This window comes from Falco punctatus, assembly GCF_963210335.1.
Source record: "Falco punctatus genome assembly, chromosome: 14".
Classification (NCBI taxonomy): domain Eukaryota; kingdom Metazoa; phylum Chordata; class Aves; order Falconiformes; family Falconidae; genus Falco; species Falco punctatus.
Genome location: NC_137594.1, coordinates 5,283,408 through 5,302,438, shown reverse-complemented (window position 1 = coordinate 5,302,438; position 19,031 = coordinate 5,283,408). Strand labels below are relative to the sequence as shown.

Here is a 19,031-nt window from a genome sequence, read left to right as displayed (position 1 = left end):
ACACAGATTTAGTAGCACAGAACTAATGAATATCCCTTCATTATTTAATACACAAATTGAAGTGCTTGTTATTCAGAGAAAACTAAAGGGGGCGGGGGGGGGGGGGGGGGGGGGAGATCTTTCTACAAGTGATCTGGTCGTAATCTCTGTATCTGTGCAGCAAACAAAATAGTCTGAAACTGCAGACTTCAACGAAGTTTCATGTAGACCCAGTGCCTGAAGAGGATATGTCTCACTGAGACTCTGGTGAGACATCACTGAGATGCCTACCTGCTGGTTCTGCTTCATTACCCAGATGTTCAGCAGCTTTGATCCGAGCTCTTCCCTTTAGTGAACTGCTGTAAAGATTCTTAATAGTGTAGACAGACTGTTGTTATGCTGTCCTCTGGACAACTTGCTTTAGAAGTATGTGCCAAAGTTTTGAGGTCTGCCTTAGTGGCTCTTCACATCTGTTTTTAGTCAGCTACAGTGGGGTGGCTTTGAATAACTTCCCTGCCAGGGAATGTCTGTCACCTCAAGGAGGTGGAAATAAATGGAAACCATGTTGCCAGAATTAAAAATAAAAAAGAATAGTGGGAAGGAATTGTGTTGGTACAAATTTTCTGGGAAGACAGGTAAGGGACAGAGGTAAAGTGGAGGAAAATAATGAGGTAAGAGTTGTGGCATGCCAAAGAGGACACAAGGAGAACTAAAATTAAAAAAAAAAAAAAAGGGTTTGTGTGTGGAAGGGTAAGCAGAGAGATGGGATAACAGAGCTCAAAAAAATAAAGGAAAAGAATGTGAAACCCCCAATAAATCTATATCTATTCTCACAAGTTTCCTGAAATTGTTCATGCTCCCACTTCGTTTTAGTTTCTTTTTGCAGCCTGTAGCATGAGTCTCATAAAAATTCACGAAGATTATAATGCAATACCTTGGCACCAGTCTCTCTTGTTTATATGTCCATTAGTTCAAAGCCACAGACAGGCAATTTATTGGGTATGAAAAATGTCACCTATGGCACCCTCATTTGCATCTGAAAATTGATTTTTGTCACACTGGGATTTTAGGACAACCTTTTTGGCAGCCAACATTGCCACAAAGCATAATAAAAATAATTATGTGACCACAAAAGCAGGTAAGGTTCACTGTAAATTTTAAGCCTCTACAGAATTGTAGTTGGCAAAGAGATATTGATGAGATTGTGAAAGAGTTACCTGTGGTAATCCTTCTTGATGATTTAATATTGACACCTAAACTTAAAACATAACTTGTGATTGCTAGAGGTGTATAACAACGTAATGGTACTTGATTATGTTTAGTCAAACATTCCAGCATAATAGCAGAATAGTAGAAATGTTGGTCAAACAATTGATGAACTATTAATTAAGTTTTTAAAGTGATAATTAAGAGCTATGGGATGTTTTTAAAGAAAGTACTTTAAAATACCTTTTGATGATCAGTTAAAGCATGTCTCCTACTTAGCATATTTGCAAATGCTAAGTTAGTTCATTCTTCACTTTCTGATGTATTTGGCTTTTGGAGTCTGCCAATTTTGTCTCTTTGCTGGTGAGATGGTTAATGTACATGGGAAGATATTGTCCATTGTGATACTGAAAAATCCTATTAATAATCAGTGTTAAGTTGCTCAAACACTTTTATTATTTTGGAAAACAATTCCCTAGGGCAAGATGTATTTATATAACAAATTCCTTTAAAGCTGAATCAAGTATAAATGGTTTATGGAAACTTGTTTCCTTTCTTGCAGATGAATTGTTTTACAGCAACGTTCATTACGAGAAAGTTCTTTGCCCACTGTAGCACTTTATCAGCACAGAATAACGTACAGCTACAGTTTCAGTGGTAAAAGACAGCATTCTTTAATGTGAATGCAGCTTTTAATCTTAGCTCAGGATGCTGGGGTTTTGATTTTTCTTTTTGGTGTTTTTATTGTTTGGGTTTGGTTTTTTTTTGTGGGGGTGGGGTGTTCTGCTTTATTTAAGAGACAGGCAAAGCATGGCAATTTATAAGCTTGTATTCCTTAAACCAAGTTTCTTAGTGCAGCTATGAAGGCAGCAATGTACTATTGAAAATGCATGAGCATGACCTGACTGAGATGTGTGTTAGAGAAAGGAGGGAGGGGAAAAAACCAAGTGATTTTTTGGTATTTAAGAAATGCGTACGTTTTTATACAAGCATTGAAAGTATACAGTGGAGAAATTTGGGATTATTGAAGACTTCGTTTTAGCCAAGATCAAAATTTATACTTTTTTTTTCCCTAAATAGAGTTCATATTCAGTGTTTGAATACTTCATTAATAACACTTTGGCATTTGACTGAATATTGAGAAAAGTGCTGAGAGTGTGACACTACGTCTGGCTGGTTTTGTGGAACGTCTACTAGGATTTATGAGATAGGCTGTTAAACAGTAAGCAAGGACTGTGCATACATATTTCACATTCACTCAATGCTGTTTCTGCTAGCAAAAGGATTTGTTCTTAATCATGGGTTAGTCATAGTCCACCCAAAACTAAGCCTGCTTTAAATCATGGGTGGCAGAAGTATTTTGCATTGATGTCAGGCTTCAGCTGCTAGGCACACTTGCTGTCATTTGGGACCCACTGGCATTAGTTTCTCGCAGAGCTGCTGGCTTGAAAGGGAGCGCTAGGAAAGTTAGTCAGAGACTTTACCTAATTAGTAGTGGGATAAGATGATATGTCTCTGCTGGCTAGAATGAGTGTCACTAAAAATTAGACCCAATACTTTTATATTCTAATGTGGCATTACAATTCAGCAAGAAAACACAGATATATTTTCTTCTTTGAAAATAGTTTTACTTTACATCAATCCTTGCAGCCTGGGTTTAAATATTTACTTGGGGGGTGGAATTACTGTTGTTTTCTAAGTTTCTCTCCATTGTTTTAGCAGTATTTCCCCCTTCAGGGTTTGTTTGGTCTTCATGACTTCGGGGACACTTTGAACGTAGACTGTATGGTTTGTAGAAGTAGCCTAGATCACAGCCTGAGAGTGTACTCAGTAAAATATTTTTACCATATTTGGTTATCTTTAACTGAAAGAAGCAGCCTCTGCTAGTAAAATTCTATATTTAATTTGAACTAATGATTTTGCTTTTATAAATTGTTGCATCCAATAGAGAAGAAAAATCATTACTATCAGTGAAGAAACACTTAGGCCAACAGAGGTGTTTTACAAAGTTAAAAAAAGCAAAAAGGTGTGAGTTTCAATGTTTCTCATGCTGATAGCATCAGCAGGAAAAAGATTCGACTATATTCCTGTATAATCTACAATGATATACTAGTGAATAATTTTTCGAGCCTTACTGAGTGAGACCTGGCTGTCACTATCAATATGAACAAGACTATTTATTTCTTTACTTGTTTCTTTTTCTTGCTTGCTCAAAACTCTGAAAAAAGGCAAATAATAATTTACTTGAGTTTACACGATTGTTTTTTTCTGACCTAACTACCTGTGCTTTAATCTCAGAAAGTACTAATTACTGGAAAATACTAATTGACAGAAGAGAAACCCATAATTTATATGTAGATAAGTAGTAAAATTAATTATTGCACAGCTTCCGCTTCCATTCCGTTGCAAGAATATTCCAAACCTCCATCCCGTTCTTTATTATCTTTGTGTTTCTGTGAATGATCTTTTCAGCCAAATAAGCTCCTTAGGCCATGCTCTTGAGTCCATGCAGTTCCTTTTTTTTTTTTTAATATATTTATTTGTTTTTGCAGTTTATGCCACTAGTTCTCCAAGTGGCACAGGCATTGCTTCCCCTGTCAAGTCACGCAGATCACAGAGATAACCTTTTTGTTTTCATCTTGTGCTGTAAATGTAATAAATCAAATCCTTGCCAAAAGCAAGTTTTGAATTTTATGTCATGAAATTTGCATTTCATGCTCTGTTGCTTATTCACAGAAGCCATCCAATCTGAAAAGAAAAATAATACCACGTGACTTGTGTAACTAATACAGACAAATGTTTCTAAGCAACTGCCTGAGCAATCTGAAGATCAAAAATTACTCATCTGAGAAACTTGTGTATAATGGTAGACAATGTATTTGTTCACAGGTTTCAAGGTCTGTTAATGGACAGTTTGTAAACTGAAACAGGACCACAAATGTATCAAATTACAAATGCTGCAGTTTATTAACCTGTCTTTATTAGACAATATCGGCAAAATAAAGCTATTTTAAGCCAAGAAACTGATAGTGCTTCACTCCACTGTGAAATGGTCAGGCAATAGCAACCAGAACCTTAAGCACTACGCTGCTAGTTTGATTTTGTTGCAGTGTTACATTCAGATACCAAAGGGAATGGTGTAAAGAAAGTCGAATGACACAGAGTAGTATCAATTTTCTTACTCTCCTTGGAAATTTTGTACTTCATAGAAGCAACATGCTGTGCATAATCTGATATACACAATGGGTCTTCAGTCACATTTTGAGGCAGAACATTTGTACTTGGCATGTGCAATGCGAACTGAAGAATTCATCCTTCAAATTCATAAAACCATTTAAATACAGTCCAGTTGAGATTAATCTGGGGCTAGCTGTGTGATGGATAATTATGAGAAGTAGAGAGATTTTGCTGATTTATTTCAAGCTGCGTGAACTCAGGTTTTTAATTCTAGAATTTTTCTGTTTAAATTTCAATATGTCAGTAAAGGCAGCAGACATCACAGGTCTGGCTTTAATGACTTCAGTGGCTTTGGGAGTAAGGCAATGCATATAGATAAAAATAAAACTTATTTGACAGAACTGAATAAATATGAAATATGAACAAAAAAGTGAAGTAGAAATTAAGGGCTGGATATAATACTCTGTTTTGGTCAGAGCCCAGGTTTCTGAATGCATTTGAATGCATCTCTTCTTTCTCAGAAAGACACTAGATTAGAAATCAGGAGACCTGAGTAGGGTTTTTTAGATCTGTGGGGTGTAAGTTCTAAAATTATGTAATTCGCTGGAAAGTCTCTGGAAGCATTTATTAGAACAATACTGAACCTTTATCTTCTCTATACCTGGTGAATGCTTTGACCACTGGACTATCTGTCCCTGTTCAGTCACCCCAATGTAGTCAATAAGGAACTACGAGGTGCTCCAACTCTGTCTGACAGTTTTGAGAGTATTATTTCTTTGAGGCTGCTTCCCACTGACCAGAAACTCCGAGAAGTAACCCATGGCCAATGCTACAAAAGCAAGGCAGTAGGAGTAGCAGTGGAGTTGCCAAACAGATGGTATGCAGGCAGGGAGTAAGGTTGGATCCGTCTTCTGTCTTGGCCAGGAAACTTGAATAAAACCTGTTTACTTGGTGGTTGTGTAGGTGTGACTGTTCTCATCTCATGGAGACACTCAGTTAAAAGTCAACAAGTTTGTAGTAGGGAATATAAATATTTCTATGCTACTATGGCTTGCAGGTTGTTAGGGCAAAATGCTCAGATCCAAACATACAAATTTTAATAATATCAGTATTGAAATATCAATGTCACATTTCATGTTTTGTAAAGCTGTACTCAACTTTAGTTTCAGCAGTTATAATTCAGAGAAAAACAACCCTTCAAAGTACTGTAAACTATAACTCCTGCCATTTTAGGCTCTTTTTCCTGAAGTATGTGGCAATTAATATTGTTAACAGATTGATGTTACAGCTTATGAATCATTGATCTGTTCCACTACAGCAATTAATTTCCTTCTGATTCCTGACAGGTACATTCTCTGAATTTCATGAATTAGACTTAATTGTCAGCATGTGATTAAGGAGAAATGTGAGAATCCAGTGAAAGCACCAAGCCTATGTCTGGGTCTTGCATGTTCCACGTTTCTTTTGGAAACGTTCTGCAAAAAAGCTGAGCTTTGATTTCACACCGCAGAACAGATACAGCAAAACCGAAACAAAGTTGATGTTTCGGACTAGCATATTTTACAAGTTCTAGAGAAGTTGGATCTTTAATTAAAATTTGTGTGAATGACTGGGTGTTTTAAGTGTATCAGTAGTCATACTTTTTAAAAAGATGTTTTTTGCATGTGAATTTTTAGATACCTCTCATCTAAGTCAGAATTTCACCTGCATAGTCTCTTCTTCAGTAATAACGATGTGGGTCTTTGACACTGTCCAGACTAATGAAAGGTTTAGAACTAAGGGGCATTGTCCTGTGAGTTTGATTGGGTCACTAAAGTGGGAACAAATAACAGGGTTTGTTCAGTTCTTGTATTTTCATTTTTGACAAATGCAAAGTCCAGTCCCAACTCTAGTACCACTCAGGTAGTAATAAAAAGCTGTCCACAAGACACCACAATGCTGTCTCTTTATTTGTATCACAGAACAGAATTAAGCTTCTGATATCAGAATGTTACTGTCTGTTAATGTGTTTGTATTGAAGAGTAAAAATACAGCCCAAGTTGTGAAGTGGATCAATACACTATGATTCCAGCTCTTTAAACTCAGTTAATGTCTATTAATTAATTTGTTCTGAGTAGCTGGACCAAGTGGTGAAGTGAATTAATGCACTAACATTTCAGATCTTTCAACCAAATTTCAAATCTAGCTTGGTGAATGAGGAGTTTTGCCATAACCTAGATCTAAGTGGGCATTCTCTCTTCATCACAGACTACCACTTCGTTTGCCAGTTTGGCAGCTCCTATATAGAAAAGCACAAGAATGCCAGCTCTGTAGGGCACCATGTATGCATAGTCAAGTCTAATAGAATATATCCAGATTTTTTTGTTGTGTGGATCTGTGGTCTAAAGATAATGTATTCCTGCTTTGCAGTCTTATGCAGCGTTATTTTTGCTAGGAGCCAATGCAGTCTTGATGTAATGGAAAGGAGGAAGGTAGGTAGTGCAGGCACGTGACTGCAATGATGTTACATGCAAGGGTGTACCAGTACTAACAGAAAAGCATTGAAACTCCCTCCCAGTTAAACTGTCTTTGATTACTGGAACAAGAAACAGACTTCTCAGACTCTTAATAAAAAGAGGTCTTATTTTTCAGCGTGAGGTTACTGGCAATTTTTCTGCAATACCCATGACCGTGTCTCCTAAATGTAATCTGTGCTGTGCAAATACTGTGATTCATCTGTGTGTGCCGAACTGACTGCACATGCACAGTTCAAGTTGCCAAAATGTATAGGGTAGGGTTGTGGGACACACAGTCAGTGTCTGCATTGTCATTTATTTTCTTCTCAGTTTTTTGAAATTTCAGGTCAAACACCTCATATATCCCCCCCCCCCCCCCCTCAAGAATTTTATGGCATGAGAAAATAAGATGGTTTTTGGGCAGTCAGGATTAGTTATATACTGTGAGAGAAGGAAGAGATTAATGTGTGTATCTGTCTAACATGACGTGAATTAATTCTCATTTTTGATAAAGATCTGCTCCTATTTAAAGTGAGAAACAATGACTGGAAGGCTTTAGAACCTGTGGGTCTGCTGGTAGCTTAACACGGGGCTACTCTTTGCTGTGCTGCTTCTTGAATTTGTACCCAAATCATGTACACTGATTTAAAAATGCCACTGTTGTGATTTGACAGAATTTGTGCATTCCTTGAATTGGCTTGGGGAGTTGTGTTTTGGGAAAATTATAGGGGAGGGGAAAACAGGGTCCTGGATGTGTTACGGTGGGATTTCACCAGCTTTAGACTGATGTATAACATCTACAAATGTATTTGCTGCAGGACTTCCTACATGTCATGTCAGCTTCCATTGAGAATGTCAGAGGTTAAAAAATGGCATTATGAGGAATTGCTATTATTTTTCTTGTCTTGAATGAGTTGAAGGACCTGTATCAGAAGTGTTCCCAAATCTACCAGGATTTCATAAATTTTGATGCTGGCTGTGCTTTTGTTGAACGGAACTGGTTAGCTGATAAAGATAGGCAAAGTAGGGAATCTTTGGAGTGGTAATGCAAAGACAGGTCTTGCTCAAAAAAAAACATAGGAAGATTGAAAAAAAATGGCTATTTCTGGAATCAAAAATGCAAATTTGAGATGACTTCAGTTTGGATAGAGTTCTATCATCAGTGATCAAGACAAACAAATTCAGAATGAAGTTAAGGAATTAATGTTTTCCAAAGAAAAGCAAAACTTGCAGAATTACAGTGACACCTGGAGAAAGAGAAAGTGTTATCTGGGAATGTGGGAGGTACACAGGAAGGACAGAAGGATCATGCAGAGTTTAGAAAAGAATAGCAAGGTAAATAATCAATGTTTGAAATTAGAATTTAGAAGGGCATGTAATGATAGGACACGGATCATTTGTTTTCAACTGAAAGAAGACAGTTTTAGGTTGGATATGAGGCTGGCGAGGCACTGGCCCAGGCTGCCTGGAGCAGCTGTGGGTGCCCCATCCCTGGCAGTGTCCCAGGCCAGGCTGGACGGGGCTGGGGGCAGCCTGGGCTATGGCAGGTGTCCCTGCCCATGGCAGGGGGGTTGGAACTAGATCGTCTTTAAGGTCCCTTCCAACCCAAACCATTCTACAGTTCTGTGAGTTGAGGAGTTGTTTTGTTGAGGGAACGGAGATGGTGAAGAAATTAAGGGATAACAAAGAATATGTGGCAACAGAGCTTTGGTTGGGGAGAAGGGCTGAGAAGGTTTTAATTGTAATCACAGCTTGGAGCCTTGTAGGGTCTAGGAAGAAGTGTGATTTATGCATCCATTCAGACATGGAACTAGGACTGCAGCCACTAGATCTATTGAACAATATACATGACTTTAACATAGAGTATTTTTTGCTTTAGGGTATCATGAAATTGCCTTTGTGCAGCAGTGTTACAATGCAATGAATTCCATAGCACTTGAGCAATGCAGAACATGGGTATAAAATGTGTTTTCTTCTCTATACTTATAGCTGGCTGCCCTGCAGCAAGACATAGAAAGCTGTTTTTCCAAGGTAGAACTTATGCTATGAAAAGGGTTTATTTTACATAAGTAAATCTTCTTTGTTAGAAATTGTCCTTGTATCCCAGAGGTGAAACATGGAACAGCTTGTTCATGGCTGCTCATGTTATTCCACATCTGGAGTTTGCAGCTTTATATGGGTTACTGCTCCACCAAAAAAGTTTGTCTTCATTTATCATGCCCTAGAATTGAGATATGTGTTCTCTGTGTTCTTTCTTCTTCTCGCTCTGGAAATCAGCGTGTTTTCAACATGTGTGAAGCTTGCTGGGGGTTAAATGGAAGCTCTCATATTTTGAGTTCCTCCAGTACAAGGGAAGAAAGGAGACCACTCAGTGGACTCAGTAGGAATGTTAAGAGTAAGAAGTTGAGTCTTTGTGTCCGTGCTGTGCAATGAATTTTCCACGTGGCTTTGGTTAAGTCTCAAAAGGATCAGATTTGTGAAAGTTTTTAATTGCTTCAGAACTCTGCTAATGTGTCTAGTACTATTTTCAATAGCAGTGTGGTATCTAACCCAATGGGAGATACTTTCATTAAAAGAAAAAAAAAGGAAAACAAAGCCAAAAAACCTGTTTTCAAGATAAATTTTTATTGCACTGCACTTTTCTTAAGGCTTATATGCCTTGGCAACTGCATCAGCAAGTGCTTTCCTTATTTATGCTACATTTACTTAAGGTGCTGAAAGTTTTGGGATATCTTTAACAATTCTGATTTTTTTTTCTGGCATTCTGTAAAAGCAGTCTGGTTTTGTTTGTTTTGCAACCAGTGTAAGCACAGTAGAGATGGGGAGAAGAGCATTTTTCATAGTGATAAGTAACGCTGTTAGTGTATCCTGGTGAAGACAGAGGCATAAGGTCAGCCATTGTCTTTTTTTTCCTTAAGCCCATATTTGCAATGCTGTTTGACAGATGCAGTCAGTCACAGCATATTTCCTTGTTTGTGTATAAGGGATACCTCATTATATTTAATGAGCAGTGTGGAACCAATATGAGATTTCCTGAAAGAGGGGGTGATTCACACATGGTTCAAATTGAAAATGACACTCACTAAACGATGACAAGAAAAGTCTGAAATGTTAATTTAAAAAAAGAAATGGTTGTCATTTCTGTATTATTCTCACAAAAGGTAACTCCCATGGTTAATGTGTACAAAAGGAATGTTAATGGCATTTAGTCCATTATCACCTTAGAAAAACTTTTCCCTGACACATAATAAGGCAGGTGTGAATATAAATGGAACTTATACTTGAATAGAAACGGGACTTTTCCATCACGACAGGTAATGCAGAGGTTCAGGGCAATAACGGAATGTACCATTTCACAAGGCAAAAGTTCAGATTTGTCTCCATGTTAGTTAACATTTTGTCATGTATGCAGTACAAAAATACTTTAGAATAAACTAGCATTAACATGGTTAGAATTTACACATGACCAAATGATTTGAACAAGAATACATTTTTTCCTAGTATATTCTTAACTGCTCTAAAGATAAAAGGAACTTCCATCCTATGAAAATACATGTAGCACACCTGGATGAATGGCACAGTAGCAAAGCTGTAGTCTGAGATTACCAAGTATCTATGAAGGTAATGGGCATATTGGTTAGGCAGTGTAAGGATCTGCCTCTCTATTTATGTAACAATTATAATAGTAGAAACACCCAGAGTAATTAAATCAAGTTCCACTAGCAATTTCCATTACCCAGATGTTATATCTGATCATGCTTCACAAGCCTGGAAGTTTATGTTCTCTGAAATACCCAATTCCCCTTAGCATGCTAGATTTTAGCTGGATTTGTTCTTCTAAAGCATACAGTGTGACATTTACAGGTATTGAGGACAGACAACTACTGAGCAGATGTTTTTGTGTATGCCATTGACCTTTACAATTCTTAACTTGATTCATTGAGTTATTTGTTTAAACAGTTGTTCTTTAACTTACAAGTAAAGTTCTAGTACATTTCTTAAATTTTCATGTTATTAACAACATGAGAAAAAAATTTTCTGTTTTGGCACATGTTTTAAAGATCATTGTTAATACTGTTGATAATAATATTATGATGATATAAATGAAATACATAAAGCAACCAAGTATTACAGCACAATAGTGAGCTTTCAGCTAAGAATTATACAAAAACTATTTCTTCTTAAGTTGATCTGCATAAAGTTTTAGTTTTTCAGTCTTACATAGTCATGTTATTTTGTAGGAATACCAATATACCACCAAATATCACATCCCATTTGCTATTTCTGGGGAATCTTGCTTGCAACAATCATCCAATTAATTTTGTTTATCTTTTTGTATTTGGGACTGACCTCATTTTATATCATCAAGCTTAGTATATAAAAACAACTAAATAGCAAGAATTGCAACCACTTTTCTGGTCACCATGGTGGATTACAGATTGCTAATCCAGTGATGTTTCCAACCCTTATTGGGACAAATCGATACCAGTATCCAGCCACCTTATTCCTGTGACAAGTTCTAATGAAATTTTCTTTGCCAAGAGTAATGGTGCCTGCTACTGGATAGTGACTAGGCCATTCATTCAAATATTCAAGTACTGCAATGCTCCCAAGAATCCCTGGTTAAAAAGAAAGAAAACTGAAACAGTGTGGAGAGTTCTCAAGGGATCTAGGGAAACGGCAGCTTGCATAGAGCATCTTAGTTTGGGCAAAGTGGCATCTTTCAATAAAAGAGTAACCTAAATGCTGGAAAAATGAGGAGGCTGTGTTTGTTGTTGCTTAATGTGAATAGGGAATCAAGCTTTATTGCCAGTGAATCAGCATATTGGGTGTTGAACTATTCAATGTCTAGAAAGGGAATTGAATGAAGTCAAAAATAGGGTGTAAAACCTGACTGTGAAATGGAGGGCAGTGAAATGATAATTGAATACTAATCAGATAATCCACTGTCAATGAAAACAGCACTAAAGGATAGCAATCACAGATGTGATATTGCAGTTAAATAGTAAAAATAAAGAACCTGGTAGAATTTCTCAGCTGTCATTGTGAAGAAATAATAATAATAATAATAATAAATTAAATCAGAAAACTACAATCTGGATGAGGGGATTGAGTACCTCCTCAGTCAGTCTGCAGATGACTCCAAGCTGGGGGGAGCGCTGGTGTCCCCAAGGGCAGGGGGCTCTGCAGAGGGGCCTGGGCAGGTTGGGCCTGTGGGCTGAGCATGAGCCCCCAGTGTGCCCAGCTGGCCGAGCCGGCCAGCAGCATCTGGCTTGTGTCTGCAACAGGGTGGCCAGCGGGACCGGGGCAGTGCCTGTCCCCGTGCTCGGCACTGGTGAGGCCGCACCTCAAACGCTGGGTTCAGGTTTGGGCCCCTCACTCCAGGAGGGACGTAGAGGGGCTGGAGGGTGTTCAGAGATGGGCAGCAGGGCTGGGGAAGGGGCTGGAGCACAAATCCTGTGGGGAGCAGCTGGGGGAACTAGGGGTGTTTGGCCTGGAGAAAAGGAGGCTGAGGGGGGACATTATTGCTCCCTACAGCTGCCTGACAGGAGGCTGTAGGCAGGTGGGTGTTGGTTTCTTCTCCCAGGTAACTAACAACAGGACAAGAGGGAATGGTCTCAGATTTGTGCCAGAAAAGGTTTAGATTGGATATTAGGAAAAATTTCTTCACCAAAAGGATATTCCAGCATTGGAACAGGTTTCCCAGGGAGGTGGTAGAATCACCCTCCCTGGAGGTATTGGAAAAAACACGTAGCTGTGGTGCTTAGGGACATAGTTCAGTGATGGACTCGGAAGTCCTGGGTTAATGGTTGGGCTTGATGATCTCAAAGATCTTTTCCAACCTAAAGGTTTCTATGATTGTATGACTCTTTGTGTTAATGACTGAAATGTTGACTCATTTAATATAATTTGACTTTTTCACCCATTTGTGGACCTTCTGGGAAAGGGTAAGGATAACCTGTAATGAGAAAGTGATGAATTAATTGTTTATGGGTCTATGACTATCAAAGATCTAGCAGATCTACATAATGAACAACCTGAAAATTTCTTTTAGTCCTCAGACTAAATAGCATAGAAAGAAACATGAAACACTCAAGATAAGACTGGATGGGGCTCTGAACAACCTGGTCTAGTTGAAGTAGTTCCTGCTCATAGCAGTGGGTTTGGACTAGATGGTCTTTAAGGTCCCTTCCAATCCAAACTATTTTATGATTCTGTTGTACAAAGAGATGTAAATCTGCATAAATGTCGTGGTTATTTCCAAAGGGCATGCATCTGGGAGTTTTTCCTTACATTTTCATGAACTGAAGGGCAGCCATGAAGGTAGGAGTTAGCATGAGTGAGAATTGTGATCAGCTGAGCATTGCTGCTGCGAAGCTAAAGAACTGCTACTTCTTTTTAGAAATACTAGTAGTCATTTTCACTCTGCTTAGAAATGTCACAGACACATGCCAGCCAAACTGTCTGCTGTGTTTATAGTGTAAGTGATTTTGAAAGCTTACTGCTCTGTGCATTTGCCTTCGGATAGAATTCAGCTCTTTCCTTTTTATTTGACACTTCAAATATTTTTATCTTGAACTTTCTCATGAATTTTTATTAAGGGAAATTCTTTTGGGAGAGGAATTGAAAGACAAAATAGGGACCCAAGTGGCCTGCAGACTGAAAGATTAGACAGAAGTTGCAAAGCCTTTGGGAGAGATGGGAACTGCATATCAGGGTGAGCCTCAAAAAGTTACAAAAATTGCCAAATTGTGAGAAGGGATTCTCTGCATGGGTCCCACTGCTCTTTGACTTTAGCATGATTCAAGCTAACTGTTGAAGACTTGAGTTATCCTTGCAACTGTTTGTTGCCAAATTTGAAAAGTGATGCTAAAACTAGTAGAGTATAGCAATGTTTTGGTGATGATAGACTCATTAGATAGGAGGAACCTATATGGATGGCAGTAGAAGCAGCCTGTGTTCTTGGCTGGTTGATATGCAGACGGTGCCACCAAGAAAACTAATTTGGTTTCTCAGTTTTATAAAAATATAACCTTGGGATGGAGCTCTCCTTATGTAATAAAGTTGCAGCTATTCAAACAACAACATGAATTGCAGAACTGATTGAGAAATTTAGTTTTTTGGAGTTTCTGCATTAAGAGAGCAAAATGTTATCTGTAGGATATAACAACCTTATTGGAATTAGACATTTAATTCAACCTATGATTTCTTTTCTAAAAGTCTTACAACAACCTGAATGAATAGTTGTGATGTAAATGTTTTTCACTTTCACAATTCCCAACACATTACAAATTTCTGTGTTGTTTTGGGTTTTGTTTCTTTGGTTTTGATTGTACGTTTGTGGGGTTTTTTTTGTGGTTGTTTTTGTTTGCGGTTTCTTTTTTTGTTAGTGTTTTTTTTTCTTCTTGTGGTGGGTTGACCTCGGCTGGATGCTAGGTGCCCACCAAGCTGCTCTATCACTCCCCCCCTCAGCAGAATAGGGTGGGAGAAAATAAGATGGAAAAAAACCCACCTTGTGGGTCAAGCGAAAGAGAGTTTAATGAAGCAATAGCAAAAGGTGCATGCAGTGAAGCAAAGGAATACAAAAGATGTTATTCTCTACTTCCCATCAGCAGGTGATGTTCAGCCACTTCCCAGGAAGCAGGACTTTGGTACATGTAGTGGTTGCTCCAGAAGGCAAACATTGTACATAATGAATTACCCGCCTTCCTCCTCCTTTCCCTTAGCTTTCACATCTGAGCAGATGTCATATGGTATGGAATATCCCACTGATCAATTTGCGTCAGCTGTCTTGGCTATGTCCCCTCCCAAGATCTTACCCCCCACCCCCAGCCTACTGGGCGGGACGAGGGGGAGGGTTGGAGAGGCAGCCTCGGTGCTGTGGGAGCACTGATCAAGACACTGGGGTGTTATCACCAGTTTTCTAGCTACCAGCTCAAGCACAGCACTGTGAGGGCTGCTCTAGGGCTCAGCGAGCCCTACATTTCTCAAACACATTTCTCAAAAAAAAGGCCTGCATCAAGGGGAGAGCTCTAGGAGTTGGGGAAAGGCTGGTGTTGACCTTGGTGGTAACTGTGCTTGGAGAAGAGAGTTGCAGAGACTGTAGGAGGAAGCAAAAGGAAGAGGGGGATGGTCTCTGGGAAACTGCAGCTCATGCAGAGAGAGCACTGAGGATCAGAGATCAGAAGGCAAAGGTGTGATGGACAGAGTTTTTCAGGGATCAGAGGCCACAGTGAAGAGTTTGCTGTAGCTTATAAAATGCTGGCTAGACTGAAGCTCAGCTACAACTAAATACTCCAGAAAACACAGAAGGAAAAGGAAGATTATGTATAAATCACTTCTACTTTTGTTCTTTCTGATACAGTGGCATGAAGATTTCTCTAACTAAAAAAACCCCTCAAAACAAACCTGCCAGAAAACACCCAACACAAAAAAGCCCCTACTAGCTGATATTCTAAGTTACACCTGGGTTTTGGTGTCTTTTTTTTAATTTTGTTACAAACTTTTGGTTTTTATTGAGAGTTCATTAGGTAGGGACAGTCCCAGCAAATTCACCTCAAAGTTCTGTTTGATTAAAAGCCTGGACTGAGAAACAACTAAGTTTAGATGTGACTTGAGATGTGAAAATTATGTAAGACATTTAAATTGTGGCTTTTTACAGGTCTCATGCAAGTATTTGAGGTAAGCCAGACCTTGCTTAAGACTTATGATTTAAGCAGTCAGGTTAGGAAGGTAGGCAATACTTTAGGTTTAAAACTGGTCTACAGGAGTACAAAATGAATACATCCTGTCTGCTGTATCTGTAGTAAGTGCAGTAACCTGACAGATTTAAATAAATTGTTTTATATGCGCTCACTAATTGCTGGAAAACACGTAATACAAAACTTACAATCTTGTAGCTCATGTTAATTTTGTCTAAAGATGCAGGGAATGAAAATAACAACTGAATATTATTTTTAAAGGCTTTGTAATTGGACTTTTTCAGGAAATCTTTAAGATTGAAGGCAACCTTGGAATCCCAAGACAAAAAAGGGCTATTTTGGCAACTCCAATATTAATTCCTGAAAATCAAAGACCACCATTTCCCAGATCTGTTGGCAAGGTAAGTCAACAAAGGACCAGATCAAATTTTGATCTTAAGTAATTGATCTATTTATCCTTAAATTTTGTAATGTTTATCATGCTAGTATTAATATCATAGAAATAATTAAGAAATGTAAAACTGAACAGAGAAGATTGTTTTTCCGTCTGTATTGTGAAGACAGATAAAAATGGCTTTCTATTCATGCCAGACTTGAATAGCATACATTCTAGTAAAAAATATTAATCAGAGATGTATGTTCTCATGCAGCTACTCTCTTCAGTAGAGCTGCTTACCTCTGTATCTGTGCGTTAAACTGGGGCAGAAATCTAGGGCAGGAATGTTACGAAGAATATCCTACTGCTTTGTGTGGATTATCTTCTGTTCTCAAGACCTAGAAGGAATTCATAAGGTATTACATGTAGAAATATCTTTTGTTCATTCCTTTGGTAATTTCTGGTGTCCAAAGAAAAAAAAAATATATTTGTAGACATTTACAGTTTTATTCTTTGCTTTTTGCAAAGGTCTGGCAAAGAAATGGAGAGGGTTTTTTTTTTTCTCATGTCTGCAATAAGCAAGAGTTCTAAGAGCTCCTTTTCCAGAACTTCAGATGATACAGCTTGTACATACAAAATCATTAAAACCGAAATACCAAGAATTGTTCAAATGGCAATTTAGGCATTAGAGATTGTAATTACATGAATCTATTTTGCATGTTGACAGCTTTGGAATAGGGACTTGTATGCATCACTCTGACTTTAGTAGGTGTGTTAATGACACAGCGGCTTATAAGCTGTGGAGTCTGATTCCCACCGATGTGATTGCTGGGGCTAAATACACAGCTCAAGGGCAGAATTTTGATCTACAATTGATGTGTAATTTAGCCAGCTGACATCTTATCAGTTACTTTAATAATTAGGATTGTTCTCCTAGCAGTAAAAAGAAAGAATAACCTCTGAAGATTTCATTTTCTGCCCTTTCCCCATCAGTAATTTATATTGATTTCATAAATTTCTGTTTTTCTATCTTTCTGAAGTATTTTTTTAATGTGAACTAAACTTTCTAAAGCCATTTCTCAACTTTTCCCTTCACATTTCAGTGAGAATTAATGATCAATAACTAAAGTAGATATGTATGTTAATGATAAATAGTTAATTTTTAAGACTTCTATTGTGCAATTTTAAAGCAGTGAGAGAATTTAAAACATTACTTATACATAGATCTACAGAGTTCCTTGTTTTCGTTATTGATTTATTTCTCCCTGCCCCCTTCCACCCCTACTGCTCATGAACACTGAATTTTTGGATCTGAGGTAGTCTGAGTTGCGCTTTAGAAGTGCCTTCACTAAGTATTTTCATTGGGAGTTCAGGATGCTAGTCCTGGTAACTGAGGCTCCTTAAGCAAGAGGAGATGAATTGAGTCCTATTTGTACTTAAGTGTTTTCCTAGCATCTTGTCATCTTGATTTGTTTTAATTCCTGTAATGCTAGTCAGGGATCACAAGCGCGTTAGATGATGTACAGAGAAGTGTAAAAGCATCTGGCAGTCTGTTTTTCAAAGGACCTGAGATACCTATGCCTAACTAATGTTTAAATTATAGGAACTGCACCTTGAAACACTTTGAGCTGTCATCAGTTTTAGAAGTCTTTAAATATAATTTTTTCAGTATATTTCTTATTTAGGTATCTAGACGTGAGTACTTAGGCTATAGTCTATTGTAAGTAGTAACACAGAATGTATATGTGTCAAGTGAGGCGAAAATTTTAGAGATATTTAAAATAATGGAATGAAATATTCTAGGCCAACTGCAGTAATTTGCAACTGAATGCTTATCAAAGCATAAATAAAAAGGTTTGAGGCCTCAGACATACTGATGGTAGGAAAGAGAGTCTATTGTTCCCTAACTAAAAAAATCAGTAGGAGTCCATGCTGAAAATAAAAGCAATTCTTTCAGGTCTTTTTGACATGTCACATATCTTCATAAAATAGGCCATGTAGTCTTCATAAATAGAATAGTCTGTACTAATCTAGAGAGCCTGGGACACACAATTCATGAACTTGTTTCAGGTCCTGCACAAGCTGTAGAAAAAATTGATCATCTGTCTCATTTAACTTTAGATATTTATTGTTAACTGTATGTAGCTTCATGATACTGCAAAAATTCATTTAGTTGCCCACTTCTGTGTGGCATGAGAAAAATACATTTATTTCTTCTTCCACAATATTTTGGGGCTTAACTTTAGAATCCTCAACAGTGCACTAAGTGGACTGATGAATTACAGCTTAGGATCTGTATGAATTTCTCCTGAACTTAAACTTTGCCATCTCTGGTCTGTTGAATCACTGTGAAGGAACATTGCAGACATATTTAGTAGCTGTGGTTTCTACAGTGTTTTGGGGAAGAAAGAAAACATACAGAGAATGGAAAATTTGAGAGTTATAATAGAATTTTAAAAATGAGAAGGAAGAAGAAAGGAAAGCAGATTCTGGAGCAAACTTTTGTCATGTAGGTCTCATGTAGGTTTGCTGTGATGGGAACAGCAGAGTTTGTCTCATACCGTGGGGGCTTGCAAAGACTTGCCCTCTCTGCCCAGCACCGTGAGCAGTATCCTTCTGAGCTCTGCGATGGGCATTCTGGGTCAAATCTCTGTGAGATTGCATTGTGTGGCAGTTTATATTTTATTCAGACATAACAATAAACATAATAAAATCATTTAGAAGCAAGGAATTCCAATACAATAATGGGGGGGGCAGGGAATAACCACACAGTTTCCTGTGTGAAAAATAATTCCAGCTTTTGTTTTGCTTTCATCTTTATTACTACAATGTTATATTTTCTGCTCATCAGGAAACTGAAGCTTTCCTAACTGAATGAAATACATAGTTTAGTGATTATTTCAGATATGACTTGTTCTATTTGATACCATCATGTGGTTTGTTTTGGTTGTCTGCATAAAAGTTATGTTTCCAGTTGCACCCTGGGTGTGTTATCTCCGCCTTCTTTTACCTGCTTTAGCAAATTACCAGTGTAGTTTATTCAGCTGTCCTGACTGCCTTTTGCTTTCCAGCCCATGCTAAGTTGCCTGGAAATGC

General features: G+C 38.0%; 1 protein-coding gene across 2 annotated transcripts in view; it reads left to right on the top strand.

Moving 5' to 3' along the window:
- CDH13 (cadherin 13) overlaps positions 1-19,031 on the top strand; it is a 509,852-nt gene that overhangs the window by 190,130 nt on the left and 300,691 nt on the right. For both annotated transcript variants that reach the window (XM_080410698.1, XM_080410697.1), the window contains exon 4: positions 15,844-15,960. In XM_080410698.1, coding sequence (XP_080266824.1) covers positions 15,844-15,960 — 117 coding nt within the window. The remainder of the gene's footprint in view (positions 1-15,843; positions 15,961-19,031) is intronic.